Source organism: Kryptolebias marmoratus, linkage group LG11 (assembly GCF_001649575.2).
Source record: "Kryptolebias marmoratus isolate JLee-2015 linkage group LG11, ASM164957v2, whole genome shotgun sequence".
Classification (NCBI taxonomy): domain Eukaryota; kingdom Metazoa; phylum Chordata; class Actinopteri; order Cyprinodontiformes; family Rivulidae; genus Kryptolebias; species Kryptolebias marmoratus.
The window spans coordinates 24206215-24220314 of NC_051440.1; the positions used below are offsets into that span (position 1 = coordinate 24206215).

Here is a 14100-nt window from a genome sequence, read left to right on the forward strand (position 1 = left end):
TAATTTCCAGCTGTGCAAAGAACACCTGGAGTCCAGACCTTCTCCTGGCACCAGATAATTAAGCATCTAATTTCAAAGGCCCTCGTTGTGTAGAGTCAAATTTAATAACTTACATGAGCAAAGTTTTATGGGCAGAAAGGGCACATTTTTGTCCTATGACCACAAGCTGCTGAGAAACTGCAGTGTCTTATATCATACAGTTTGTGCGATTATTTTAGCAGAGTGATGAAACAGCAGTTAAGAAAAAAGAAATTACAAACTAAGGGTAACCAACATGGTACAAGGTCTCAGTATGTTATTACAGAACATGAGGAGCCTCCCTGTCCTTTTTTTTCTCCACAGAAACATAGAATCACAAACCACAAACAGCTCAGAGCAGACCACCACGTTTCTTCCCGAGTCAGCCAGCTGCCGTTTGACTTCTTTAAATCCTCGCACAAACAGAATGGTTTAAATGTGAGCAGACCTCTGGGTGTGTCTGAGGCAGCCAGCCAGAAACTGGAAAACCAGGCCACACAGTCATGGAAACATCTGTCCTCCAACACCTCTGTGTGAGTGCACCGCCCCCTGCTGTAGATAAATGGCAGTACAATGTGGTGCCTGTAAACACACATGAAGTGAAATACAACCAGTCAAAAGTGACTCATGGAGGATCTCCATCCGGCTCGAAATGTCTTCAAATAAGAACTCTCAATAAATTGGCTAAGCCACAACTCTGTACATACACTGACGTGAGGGTCATAGTTTGGTATCATTTGGTACAACAAGGAGAATAAAAGAAAAACAACCACTCATCCACACTTTCAATCAGAAGGAATCACACACACACTTGAGTTTATGTGTTTGTGTCCACTAAAAGAGTGAACACTGTCACTTGATCTTTCTGCAGCCTCAGTTTGGTTTTAGTTTTAAGATTCTTGGTGCAGCTCTCACTCAATATGTCAAAAAGCTGTCTCTACACGGTGTGGAATAAACGTGGAGGCAGTTGTTGCACAGGAGCTTCAGTTCAACAAGCTTAAAATCTCTGAACTCCAAGAGTATTATCAATATACACTGTGCTCCCTTTCCCCCCTCTTCCTCCTTCTCCTCCTCTTCAGTAAATGTAAAGCCAAAGAAAATAAAAACACATGTGTTTAACTTGTAATAGCACTGAGAATTATAACAGAGTCTGCTTTATGCTGTGTTAGTTATGTTATACAATTATTTCAGAACAAGGCAATCTACCTTCACTTCTATAGGAAAACATTCAAAACTAACAAATCAACTACCATAAAAGTTTTAGTTTTATAAAGCTTTTTTGGTTTGTTTGTAAAGGTACTCCAATGTTAGATAATTATTAACATTATAGCAAATGTGCAAAGACACCAAATGTGTCTAGCTGTATTGTTTTTATTATTATTATTGTATTATTTTTTTTTGCTTTTCATTCGATTTGTTTGATTCTACTACCCTGTGTGAACACATGGCCAAAGCTTTTAAAAAACCAATAAACAGTATTTTATTCATTTATTAGGTTATTTGAATCTGAAATTATGAGACAAGCTGATGGTTATATTCTTTATTGCATATTATGGTTGTTATTGTAGCATTTTTATGATTGTTGATACATTTTTAACTTCAATACAAAGTGTTTTGTCGCTTTTAGCTTACACTAGACATGCTGTTAGAATGAAATTAATTGTTTTTATTTTGCTGTTGCTGTTTTATGAGGAGATAGAAAGGTGATATTAAAGGAAAGCATCAAATCAGAAGAAGGCTTGATAAGCCAGAAGATATCCATCATTAAACATGTAGAGCTTCCTGTCATTGGGGTTGTAGCTCAGACTGGCCACACCTTTAGCTACTTTCTGCAGCGGCAGTGCAAGCGAGTTGTCTTCTTTCCCCGTCGCCGTGTCGAAGGCGTAGAACACTTCCTCACGGCTTTCATCCACGTAACGAGTGGCGTACAGCACGCCGCACACCATGAAGGCGTTGGTCACCGACTTCTTGAAAAGCTTCGTCTCCCACGTCTGCGACACGTTGACAGTCTGAGTCGTGTTGTCCCAAAAAAGTTTGCTCGCCACAAGGTTACCGTGGTTACCGATAGAGGCATAGAGGGCCCACAGTCCGGTCTCATCTGCCTCCAGGTCCACGTCGCTATGGGAGCGGCAGTCATAGTAACAATAGGGGAACTTGTTGTTGAAACCCACGCCGGTGCCGGGGAGAGTCACACGTTTGACGGTGTTTGTCTTCAGGTCGTAGCGACAGACATCTGCAGAGCGGTAGCAGTGATAGTACAGAGCTTCTCCATATAAAACAGCACTAGGACCCTCAACAGAGTTGGCATGACTCTGAGATGGAGCCAAGGTGACGTCCTTGTGGTTAACAGAAGCCATGAAGTCTTTGTAGGTTTGGTAAACGCGCATTGTGTTTCCATAGATGTCGCTGCTGACCAGAGGTTGAACCCAGTAGCTGCTCTTCTCCCCGTCACTGTCCATCTGTGCCTGCATACCCCATGAACCAGAGATGTATTTCGTAGTATATGGAGAGACCTTAGTTGTAATTGGGTCACTGAAGTTTGTGATCAGGCCCTTGAGGCAGTGCCTGTGCTGACCTGCAAACAGAGAAGAGAAAGGTTTCGAAAGTGAATCTTTGCATTTGAAATCATCTGTATGTAATCTTACTTGAACACTACATAAACAGATGATTTTAGAAACTATACCCACAATTTAGCTGCATATTTTAATAGTCTAGGCTGATTCAATAAAACACACAAATACAAAAGGCATTTACTTTTATTGTTGATGACACCCTGCTCTAGTTATCAATCAATCCAGATCATACTCTGTTTTTACACAATATCTCTGAACATTTCTGGACAAAAATTGTCTCAAAGAAATGCAGACAAAGTGTTTCTAGCATGTGTGACATGTTTGCTACATGTGCAAATAACTCCTATAAAGCTTTTTGTTGGTCCAGAATGCTGCAGCCAGAATTCTGACAGGAGCTGTAAAAAAGATTGCATTTGTCTAGTTCTGGCATCTTTCCACAAATTTCAACCAACACTCTTATGCAAAGTCAAAAACAATACTTTGCAAGTAAAGACTCTTAACAACTTAACAAAAAAGGTAACCCGAAAGGAAAAAAAAGTTATATTAGAGCCACTTAACAGGCAATATGTGTGAAATTTGTGAGAAAGTTGGGTCCCAAGTTTTCTCTCAGCCATGCACATAAACATAAACACACACACACACACACACACACACACACACACTTACCTTTAAAGTCCTTGGGGATTGACTTGCAGGACTCGACATTGTTCTTCAGGTAACGCAATTTCTCTTTGACTGTCTTCATGTTCACTGAGTCTGATGTTTGCATCTTCTGTACATCTTTGTGCAGTTTACCCACCTAACATACAAAAAACAAAAAAGCAAAACATATATTTACATCTACAGAAACACTGCAATTTATTTAACTTTAAGCTGACACCATGTGGGAATTCCAGTAAATGTGGATGTTTAATTGTGTTGGTATTTGCTGCATTTTTGTTGAACCTCTTTGGTGAGACGTTTTGTCTGGGAGTTGTTTAGCTGACTGTGGATGACAGTGATCTCTGTTTGCAGCTGGCTCATTTCCTGGCCCAGCAGGCGCAGGGTCAGATCTGTGTACAGTCCGCGGTCGTGCAGGTACTGGAAAGGCTCCAGTCGGGCCGTCATGTTCAGAACCTGGTTCTCAATCTGAGGGAGACGCTGACTGGATTGCAAAACCTGTGGGAAAACAAGACTTAAATCTACTCAAGACTGAAGTTTTATGTAAAAGAATATTAAAGTCACGAGGACTCACCTGTGCCCCCAGGTTGTTCAAAGACGCTTCACAGGTCTCAACCTTCTCCTGTACAGATTCAAACTTCACAGTCGGAAACGACCATACGGTGGAGTTTACCTCACAGGCACACATGCCAGACTTCTTCTGACCTGACACACGTTGAGTCTGGCCAGAAACCTGCAGTCACACATAAAAACACTAATATTAGACAACAGCAGGCTAAACCTCTTCAACAAATAAAGCACAGCAAAAAAAAAAAAAAAAAAAAAAAGGGTGCAAACTCAATCAAACTTTCTTAAAATGTGATTAGAGCTTAAAGTTTCTATCTGTATTTTCTGTGGATAGGTAAATGAAAGTAACTTACTGTGGGTGAGAACAGGAGGATGAGAATCAGCAGCATGTTTGGCTCTGGAGGAATGAAGAGTGAACCGACAAAGACACAAACACTCGTCTCCTAGTTTCTCTAAATACAACCTTGTCTCAACAAACTTGCGTCTCATTGACTTGCTTCGTGTCACTAATGAGTCGTCACTTACCCATAAAACCACTCGTGTGATTGACAAAAGTAAAAATATCAAAATGTAACATTTCTCAACACTTGCGGTCGGACGAATAAATTCTTTACTTCCCTCTTTTCATTCAAAACTATTTTTGTCTTGAAAATTTTTGCTGTGCTGATTGTTTTTATAAATGAACTTTTAAAAAAATAAAATGTTTAAAACTTTGTGTGTGTGCATGTGTTTGCAGATGTTTAAAGTAAAATCAGGAACATCTGAGCATGTGGAAGGAAACCAGAACAACATTTAGTGTTTTTTAGTGAATATATTTGTTTTGTGTAATTTATATGAAATAGATATGTATATAAATATCATAAAAATAGTATTTATGCTATAATTGATAGTTTTATTGCTCTGTCAAAGATACAGAAATTTAAAGTATCTGTTCTAAAATCTTAAGGGACCCACCTGTTACATCCATCCTAAAGTGCATTAAAGAGCTAAAATGTTAAAAAGCAAATTAGTATCCTCAGTTAAATGAGATAAAAATTAAAGTAATCATTTTTTATCCTCTAAATACCACTACAGGGTTATGGTTAGGGTTAGTAAATACCTTGGGCATTTCTGTAACAACCAAAAACCTTTTAATAGGTGATATTTGTTCAAAGGTTTCTTAAATTAAAGGTTTTAATAAAATTACAGCTCCAGTTCGTACTCATACACACAGCTTGTGCTTTCAGAACAATAAAAAAGTGTATCTGGTAAACACAGATCTGTGCCATTAAACTTTATAACAGATCAGAAACATAACATACTGTATTTACATTGAGTTAAGACTTTCTGTCCAGCCTTTACATAACTGATAAGCAAGAGGACTGATCCCATAATGCAACTGGCACAAAGACACCTGAACAGGTGAAGACACCTGCGTTGTGCCAGTTGTGCCGTGCACTAATTTGGTTCTGTTTATAAGCACAATGCAACACTTTGATTCAATGATTTTCACCGAATCCAGTAACTGTGTCTCGACATGAGGAACTTTAACAAATCAGCTCTGCAAAATGACCTCAAAGACCAGTTTGTCTTTAAGCTGCCTCTTACTGTTCGTAAGTTACTAATCATCCCACATCAATGTGAGATTTTTAGAATTTAAAGAGAGCTTTGAAGAACCAAACAGAAAAAGTTCAGAGTTGGTTCAGAACCCAGCTGCATTGATGTGGACCGCTACGCATTATAAGTGTGACAGAAGTTTCCCCAATTTCATTTTCAAAACATGACAAATCATACAGATATCATTTTTTCTCTTGTATTTATAAACAAATTTATACTGATGTACCAAACATATTCAGTGTATAAATAAAGGGTTAATATTTCGTAACAATGTGTTGCGAGTGATTACTCTTAGCTGAAGAAATATATCTTATAGTTTAGTAAAGATTGATTTCTCAACCTCTGATGCTGAAGGAAGAGAAGAAGACAAGAAAAGCATCATTGATAAAAAAAAAAACATAACTATAAAATGATTTCATGTGCACATATCATAAACACAAGAAGGAGCAAAGAATACTTATTTAGCTTTGACAAGTCTTAGTTTCATGAGTTTTGTGATTATTCAAAGTTTCATTAATTATGTGTTCTTGTTTTTGTTTTGTTTTTTATGTGTTGTACTTTTAAAAAAGATAAGCAAGTGCAACAGTTGCAAAAACAACAACAATAATAATAATAATAATAATAATAGCTTTCTGGACATGATTTTTGGCAGCCCGTTTATTTAAAAAAAGCCACACAGTCTGATGATTTTATTTAAAAATAATTATTCTACAGGCTTGCATCTTTGGTCAAACGTTGATTTTTTTGTGCTGACTCCAGTCTGGTCCTGGTAAAGGTGGCTATAAAGTCTGCAACATTTTAACACATGCACATATAAACTGCTTACTCTGCATTAATTTAGTCATTGCTAACATGCTATGTGGATTTCACCAACCACATAATTAATATTTATGTCTAATGACTCAGTCTGATATTTTGTGGTTTTTGATAACGGTTATTTTTTTGCTCTAAGTGCAAAATAATCACTTTCTGTTCCTTAATCTTAATTAAAACTTACTGTATCTTAGTCTATTATAAAAATGTTTTCATTAAAGGCACATGTGGTGTTAGTCACTCTTCCTGTCCCCTTGACTTCCTTTTACCGATTTACCATTTTTTATGGTAAAATGGTAAACGGTTTGCACTCTTGCTCAGATAATGTTTTAAAGATCACTTTACATTTTACTTCTAATTCACTGGTTTGCTCAAACATTTATACAGCTCTTCTTATTTCACATATTCCATACATAATTTAAAATATTTTTACGAAAAAAATCAATTTATCCTTTAAATGTAACAGATTAAAAGTAATACAGGGTTTCACAAATAATTCTGAATCTTGAAATTCTTAACCAGAGATTTTTAGTTTAATGACTTTTAACAATAACAGTTGCGGCTCTAGTGGTGGAAACTAGCTTAGTTTTACTTTTCTTATTACCCCTATAAAGATGTAATATTTTGCTTATATTAATTAAAACCTATAAGCTACACATAATATTAAAACCAGATATTTTAAACTGTTTGTTGCAGCTGTTCTTGATTATGTAATATTTGTTAGGTGTGGTTCAGATCTTATCCCAATGCTGTTTTTTTCCACCTTTTCTTACTTCTGGAGTCACCCTGATTTATTATCCTACACAAAAATGGGTCAGCCTCAGTCAGATTTACACATGTTGAGTTAAAACTTGTGGTAGTAGCTGACAGTCATTAACAATGCACACTTTAAGCTCTTACAGATCATTGCATGAGATTGCACGTAACGTTTTCAAGGCTTGACCAAAACATCTCCAACTTCATCATTTCTCAACATACGATGATCTCAGTCTAAAACTCTGGGATGAAAGGCAACAGTCGATATGCATCCCTTCAAGAAATATTAGGCTTTAATCACAGACATTTAGTATTTGTTGTTTTTTGTTGAAGCTGATCAGTTTTTTTCTGTGTTTTGTTTTTCACTGCAGTTACTGTAATTTTTTCTGGTACCTGAGCTCCATTACTGCTTGGGATTCCAGTTAAGTCATTTAGTGCAGGGGTCTCCAATCCTGGTCCTCGAGGGCTTCTATCCCGCATGTTTTCCTTGTTTCCCTGCTCCAACACACCTGATTCAGTGGTTAAATCACCTCTTCATGTTCAGCAGAAGCCTGTTAATCACCCATTGATTCAAATCAGGTGTGTTGGAGCAGAGGAACAAGTAAAACCTGCAGGATGGAGGCCCTGAGGACCAGGGTTGGCCACCTCTTAGGGTCAGCCACTCAATTAAGTAAGTCCTCAAGTAAATGCAGTTTATTTGAACTCTTAATCCTGAAACACTTCTATAAATTGTCTCAAGTTAGTGTATTATGCAGTTGAAGTTCATGGTCGTTCCTTTTTTACATTTGCTGACTTTGCTGTTTGGTGCCGAACAGATACCTCACAGAGTGTTTTTGTTCCTGGGATATTCAGCCCATCGTGGCTACAAATAAAACTAAAGTGCTAAAGTTTTCACCATACTCTATTTGCAAGATATGAGTGGTTGATGGAACTTAAAGATAATAATATGCATCCTACTTTGGATGTAAAAAGAACTGTGGGGATGAGTAATCATTCTCAGCAATGTCTGTTATTTTGGCCAATCACATGCAAGAAAAAAAATCCCTTTGCTCATGCAATCTTAACCACAAGTAAGAAAGCAACTTGATACACAAAAAACACCCACAGTTACTTACATACATGCAGACATTAGTGGGAGTGTTCACAAGTTGGTTACTTCAGCTGCAGAAACACCCTCATAACCAAACTGCGTTCAGTTTCAATTAGCTCTGCTTCCGATCCATCATGAAGCCGTTTGCATTCATTCAACTGTGTTCTCTCTTCACTCTCACCCAGCAGGTAAGAATTATTTTATTCATTTATATTAGAAAATTTAATATTTATTCATGATATCATTGCAAATCATGATCTGCTGTTCATTTATGTTTCAGGTACCTACACGTGAAAAGTGTACATGTGAGCTGAGCCTTGGAGAAAAGGAATTCCCTCATGGCAAATTCAAGTTTGTCGAAAACAACGTCACAACCTGCAACAGGCAGATCACGCCACAAAAGGTAAACCAACTGACTCCATCCCTGTACGTCTGCGTTTATTCTGCGTGTGTCTTGTGATCACTGATGCCTCTGCAGACACTGGAGCTGGAGAGTCTGCTGCTGGGACTGGAGCGACGTGTTGCCCAGCTGAACAAAGACGTGTCGATCCTGGAGAAGGAAGACGACGGACAACTGTACGGCGTTCTCAGCCTGTACATTATAGAGAACGAAATGATTGAGGTCAGACAGCTGATGGACAAACTCAACAGCACCACTGTGGGACAGCAGCTCCTCACCGCCAACACCACCCACCAGGTAGAATCCTAACCGCACGCAGGTCAACACGTCAGAAATTTGTGCAAGCTCAAACCAAAGTTAAAAATGATCAGGCACAAATAAATTAAATACTAATTACAACACAAAAATAGCAGTGGACAATCAAATTTAAAATAGTGTGTTAGCCGTTTAGTTTAAGCTTAAAACATTGTATAGAGACAAGTATAGACTTGTTTTAGCTTTTTTAATACAGAGATGCAACATACTTGAAAACATGTAAGCAGTGCCGCAATTTCTCCCCTATTCTTAACGACTTACTTTGGAAGGGTGCTGTGTCTTCTGACCTTTGTTTCTGCTGAAGATATTTAAAAAGACTATTAAAAGGGTTTTCTTGTGTTTTCTTTGTTTATTCCACACATCATTATGTCAACTTTTTCACTCAGTTACAGGATCTGAAAGCAGAAATGTCTGAGCTGGAGACGTTTGACACCATGCAGGTTGTGAAGGGACGACAAGAGAACAGGCGTCTAAAGGCAAACCTGGAAGCATGCAATACTGCAGTTCAAGCCACTGTTCCACCTGCCCAGCCTCCGCATGGTAACAAAAGCAGCAATAGTCATTTAATTTTAACTGTACTCAATGTCGTGCACACATCAGCCAACAACAATAAGGTTTCTCATGCTTAAATTTGTACATTATCCTACATTTTATTTCACTTGTTTTAGGGACCTGTCAACGTGGTCCGCTTCAAAACATCTCAGAGGTGAGGTTCTTCGATGAAGGAACAAGTGTTAACAGATATTTATATGGATCCTGGGGTCGGGATCCCAAACCACAGCCAGGGAACGAGAGCTGGTATTGGAAGGTAGCGCTGACAACCGGCGATCAATACGGCAACCACATCCGTCTCTACTCCAACCGTGCTGCAGTCCTCATCAAAGGAGACCATCCACGTAAAGCACCTCTGTGTTCTTGTGTTTTATTTTCAGAATGAAGCAAATGTTTTAAAAGCTGCAATTGCATTCAACATTATACAAAATCCAAATATGCTTCTGGGCAAACTGGCAAAAGGTTCAGTTAGAGCAAATTATTTATTTGATCCCATCCTACAGCCACAATGAAGTTGATTGGAAATCTATTTGCAACATTAAAAAAAATATGTATGTATGCACAAAACTCTGAGAAAAGGGGTCTTCTGCCACGCAGTGTAATTTAACTCTAAAAGTTATACAGTATAGTGCAAAAAGTATTCACTCATCCATCCAAATTGAAATGAATTCAGATGTTCCAATCACTTTCATGGCCACAGGTGTATGAAATCAAGCACCAAGGCAGACTGCTTCTACAAACACTTGTGAAAGAATGGGTCACTCTCAGGAGCGCTGTGAATTTCAGCGTGGTACTGTGAGAGGATGCCTCGTGTGTAATAGGTCCAGTCGTGAAATTTCTTCACTACTAAATATTCCACAGGCAACTATTAGTGGTTTTATAAAAAGGTGGAAGTGACTGGAATCAACAGCAAGTCATGTAAAACCTCAGAGTGGGCTCAGTGGATGCTAAGGAGCATAGTACATGTAATATTGACAAGGCAAGGCTTGGAAGAACTCAAACTCACAACAAAGTTTTAAGGATTTCATTGCCAGGAAGCTGGAAGCAGGCTCAAAGTCTTTGATCGTCTCACTCACGTGATCGGCTAGTGACGGGACCGGAACTGGTAAGTCCACTCCAACTTGGTTTAGTGTTGCAGACCGGCTGGTCTGAAAGGGGCTGAGACGAGAGGGAAAATCCAAATCCAGGCGTGAGGTCGTTACCGGTAGGTCAGAGGTCCAAAGCCAAAACCAGACNCTATTGATGTGTGAACGGAAGGAGAGAATGCTGTCTAGAGTGACACCCAAACTCTTAACCTGGGTGGAGGGCAAAACCTGGGTGTTGTCAATGTTGATGGAGAAACTGTTGACTTTGGATAAAGTTGATTTACTGCCAACCAGTAGAAACTCTGTTTTGATGGTACCCAAATAGGTATTATTGAACCAGCTGAGAATCCTGCTGACTATTAAAACAGAAAAAAACTTCTCCTTTGTTATTCTGCAAGGTGTGGTAGATGACAAAAAATTACTTAGTGCTGAACAGACAGACAGAGAGAGAGAGAGAGAGAGAGAGAGAATGTTTCAGCATGTTCAAAAGTAGCAGAAACACCCTTCTAGTGCACATTTAATTTATTTAGATGAAGTCTCTCTTTTGAACTGTTCTCACCTTATCATCACACCATTTATCCTCACAAATCCTACAGCATTCAGGAAAAAATAGCATTTTAATTTCACACACAGTGAGTCATTGATAATTACAAACATTGTCAACTTTGTGAAAACACACGCACACACACTGAATCTGCATACTAATATTCTTGTTCTTATCTGTTATTCTTATCTGTCCTATTTATCTACATCTTATTTGTATCTGTTTTCATTGCCTGAAATACCACTTATCCAGGCTGTAAATTAATTACATTAGCCATTTGTGTCTTTCCTAAGGTCATTTGGCTGTGACAGTTGTTATAAATTGGGTTGATCAGTTGTAGATGTATATCCAATGATGACTTTCTGAGAGTTTAATTAAAATCCATCTAGTGTTTCATAAGATTTCTTGCTAACAGGCATTATTGACTGACAGTTAATGGCAAAGTTTTAGACAACTTGGATTAGCACTTGGAATATGTGTTGGGGACTCTCCGCTACTACCACAAATTTTAACTCAATGTCTGCAAAAATGACTGATTTACATTTTTCTGTTTGCTAAGGTTACTCATTAGTGGCAGCCATCTTCAATTAGTCTGAGTCCAAAAGCTAATTAGATGTAGATGTACAGTCAGTGATTACTTTCTGAAAGTTTTATTTAAAATTGTCTAGGGGTTTGTCAGATATTTTTATTAACAGACAGACAAACACAAACAGAAAGATGGCAAAACCAATATCTCTTAGTCTTCACCTTTTGTCAGCAGTGAAGGCCCAGCAACAAGATTGAACATCAAAATTAAACATCTACCACAGTTTAATCTTGTCATCACTGACAAGACTGAACAGAGGCAGATAGATAAATTCGAAATGAACTTTCATTTCATGTATTTATGGAAACATACCCATTTTCTGTTCTTACCCAAGTCCATGTGAGTTCTATTCAATTTAGAAAGAAAAAATATCTTTGCAATGACATGAAATGCTCAAACAGCCACAGCAGATGGATTTGTATAACACACACATATATATATATAGTTGTTTTATATACACTTTGAATTATTTCTGTTTCCTTATTAGTGTGAAACAAATTTTAAAATATAGCATCTTAAAGGTTTTCCTTAAAATGTTAAATGGACTGTACTTATATAGCACCTTTCTAGCCAATCAGGCCTCTCGGAGCCTTTTACAACACAATCTGTGCCCACACACACACATCTACATCTCTACAAAGCTAACCTTAATAAGTCATTCTATAGTTTTATATGTGCTTTTAGATTACATTTATCAACCGATGGGGTACATATTAGAGGCAGTGAGGAGTTCAGTGCCTTGCCCAGACCATGCTGACATGTGGCACATGCTGGTGTAGATTCTCAGTCATCCAGGACATAGTAAATCCAAAAAAGGTTAAAAAACAAAAACAACTGGACTATTCTGTAGCTGAAAGATGTTTCAGTTCTCACTGAGAATTGATGAAGCTCCTCAGATGAGTGTCACGTTTTACCAAAGGTGTCAAAAGCGAGCAGCCGGGTGACTGACAGACTCAGGAGACGAGATCAAGGTAAGTGTATTTAAGATAAGATATTCCTTTATTAATCCCGCAGCATGGAAATTTACATTGTTGCAGCAGCACAGAGGACAGAACAGAACCAATATACAGAAAAAAAACATATGAATATAAAAAATACTAATAAGTAAATTCCAATGTATGCCTATAATAAAGAGTCATGAGCTACTAAGAGCAGTGGGTGTTATACAGTCTGACGGCGGCCGGGAGGAAAGACCTGCGGTATCTTTCCATCACACACTTAGGGTGCCACAGCCGGGCACTAAAAGAGCTGCTCAGTTCTATGAGAAAGTGGTGCATGGGGTGGGACGGGTACTCCAGCATGCGCTGAAGCTTAGTCCTCATTCTCCTATCTGCCACCACCTAAACTGGATCAACATGACACCCCAGGACAGAGCTCGATTTCCTGAGGATCTTGTTCAGTCTCCCCCTGTCAGCAGTGGAGATACTGCTGCCCCAACAGACCACTCCATAAAAGATGACTGATGCCACCACAGCATCAAAGAAAGCCTGAAGAATAGCCCCCCGCACACCGAAGGACCTGAGTCTCCTCAAGAGATGTAGTCTGCTCAGTCCTTTCTTGTAGAGGGCAGCTGTGTGGTCAGACCAATCCAGCCTGTTGTTACGGTGAACACCCAGGTACTTGTAGGACCTCACAATCTCAATGTCCATTCCCTGAATGTTCACTGGCACAGAAGGGGAGTGTTTAGACCTGCGGAAGTCCACCACAAGTTCTTTTGTTTTACCTGTGTTAATCTGCAGACAGTTCTTCTTGCACCGTTCCACAAAGTTCTGGATCAGTTCTCTGTACTCCCCATCATCTCCATCCTTAATGAGGCTGACAATAGCCGAGTCATCCAAGAACTTCTGCAAATGACAACTGGCAGAGCTGTACCTAAAGTTAGCAGTGTAGAGGGTGAAGAGGAAGGGGGCAAGGACTGTTCCTTGTGGAGCCCCCGTGCTGCAGACAACCTTGTCTGACTGACAGCCCTGAGTCCTCACATACTGTGGCTGTTTTGTGAGGTAATCCAGCACTTTGTACCACCCTGTTACTGAAAAGTGCTATATAAATAAATTTGACTTTGACTTTAATCCAGGATCCAGGTGATGAGGTGATGATCCAGACCCGTGTACTCCAGCTTGCCCTTTTATATGGGTTGGATGGTATTGAAGGCACTTGAGAAATCAAAAAACATGATTCTCACTGTGCTCCCTGTATTCTCCAGGTGAGAAAGAGAGCTGTGTAGAAGGTGGATAATGGCATCCTCCACTCCAATGCCAGATTGGTAGGCAAACTGAAGTGGGTCCATAGATGGACTCACCAGGGAGCGGAGGTAGGCCAGAAGCAATCTCTCCAAAGGTCTTCATCAGGTGAGATGTCAGTGCCACTGGCCTGTAGCTATTGAGGTCTTTTGGGTGTGGGGTCTTTGGCACTGGTACCACACAAGATGTCTTCCACAACTGTGGAACTTTTCCTAAGCTCAAGCTAAGGTTAAAGATGTACCCGGTCACATCACACAACTCATCCGCACAGGTCCTGAGAAGCCTTGAGCTGATGCCATCTGGAC

The 14100-nt window shown here is 39.2% G+C and overlaps 2 protein-coding genes across 2 annotated transcripts in view; one reads left to right on the plus strand and one right to left on the minus strand.

The window, feature by feature from the left end:
- Positions 1–1530: 1530 nt before the first annotated feature.
- LOC108246590 (olfactomedin-4) lies at positions 1531–4408 on the minus strand. The gene is made up of 5 exons (XM_017434216.3): positions 4172–4408; positions 3826–3984; positions 3537–3749; positions 3258–3390; positions 1531–2593 (listed from the first exon to the last, which is right to left on the minus strand). Exons 1-5 carry the CDS (start codon positions 4205–4207, stop codon positions 1746–1748), a joined length of 1389 nt encoding a protein of 462 aa, XP_017289705.1. The 5' UTR covers positions 4208–4408; the 3' UTR covers positions 1531–1745.
- Positions 4409–7633: 3225 nt separating this feature from the next.
- The window catches only part of LOC108246586 (olfactomedin-4), an 8635-nt gene continuing 2168 nt past the window's right edge, over positions 7634–14100 (plus strand). The window contains exons 1-5 of the mRNA XM_017434212.3: positions 7634–8261; positions 8354–8476; positions 8552–8770; positions 9175–9328; positions 9457–9684. Coding sequence (XP_017289701.1) covers positions 8208–8261; positions 8354–8476; positions 8552–8770; positions 9175–9328; positions 9457–9684 — 778 coding nt within the window. The 5' untranslated portion in view covers positions 7634–8207. The remainder of the gene's footprint in view (positions 8262–8353; positions 8477–8551; positions 8771–9174; positions 9329–9456; positions 9685–14100) is intronic.

Coding starts and splice junctions, on each gene's coding strand:
- LOC108246590 (XM_017434216.3), bottom strand. CDS start 4,207: ATGCTGCTGATTCTCATCCTCCTGTTCTCACCCACA. Junction 3,985..4,171: donor TCCTCCTGTTCTCACCCACA/GTAAGTTACTTT, acceptor GTGTGACTGCAG/GTTTCTGGCCAGACTCAACG. Junction 2,594..3,257: donor AATCCCCAAGGACTTTAAAG/GTAAGTGTGTGT, acceptor CTCTGTTTGCAG/GTCAGCACAGGCACTGCCTC.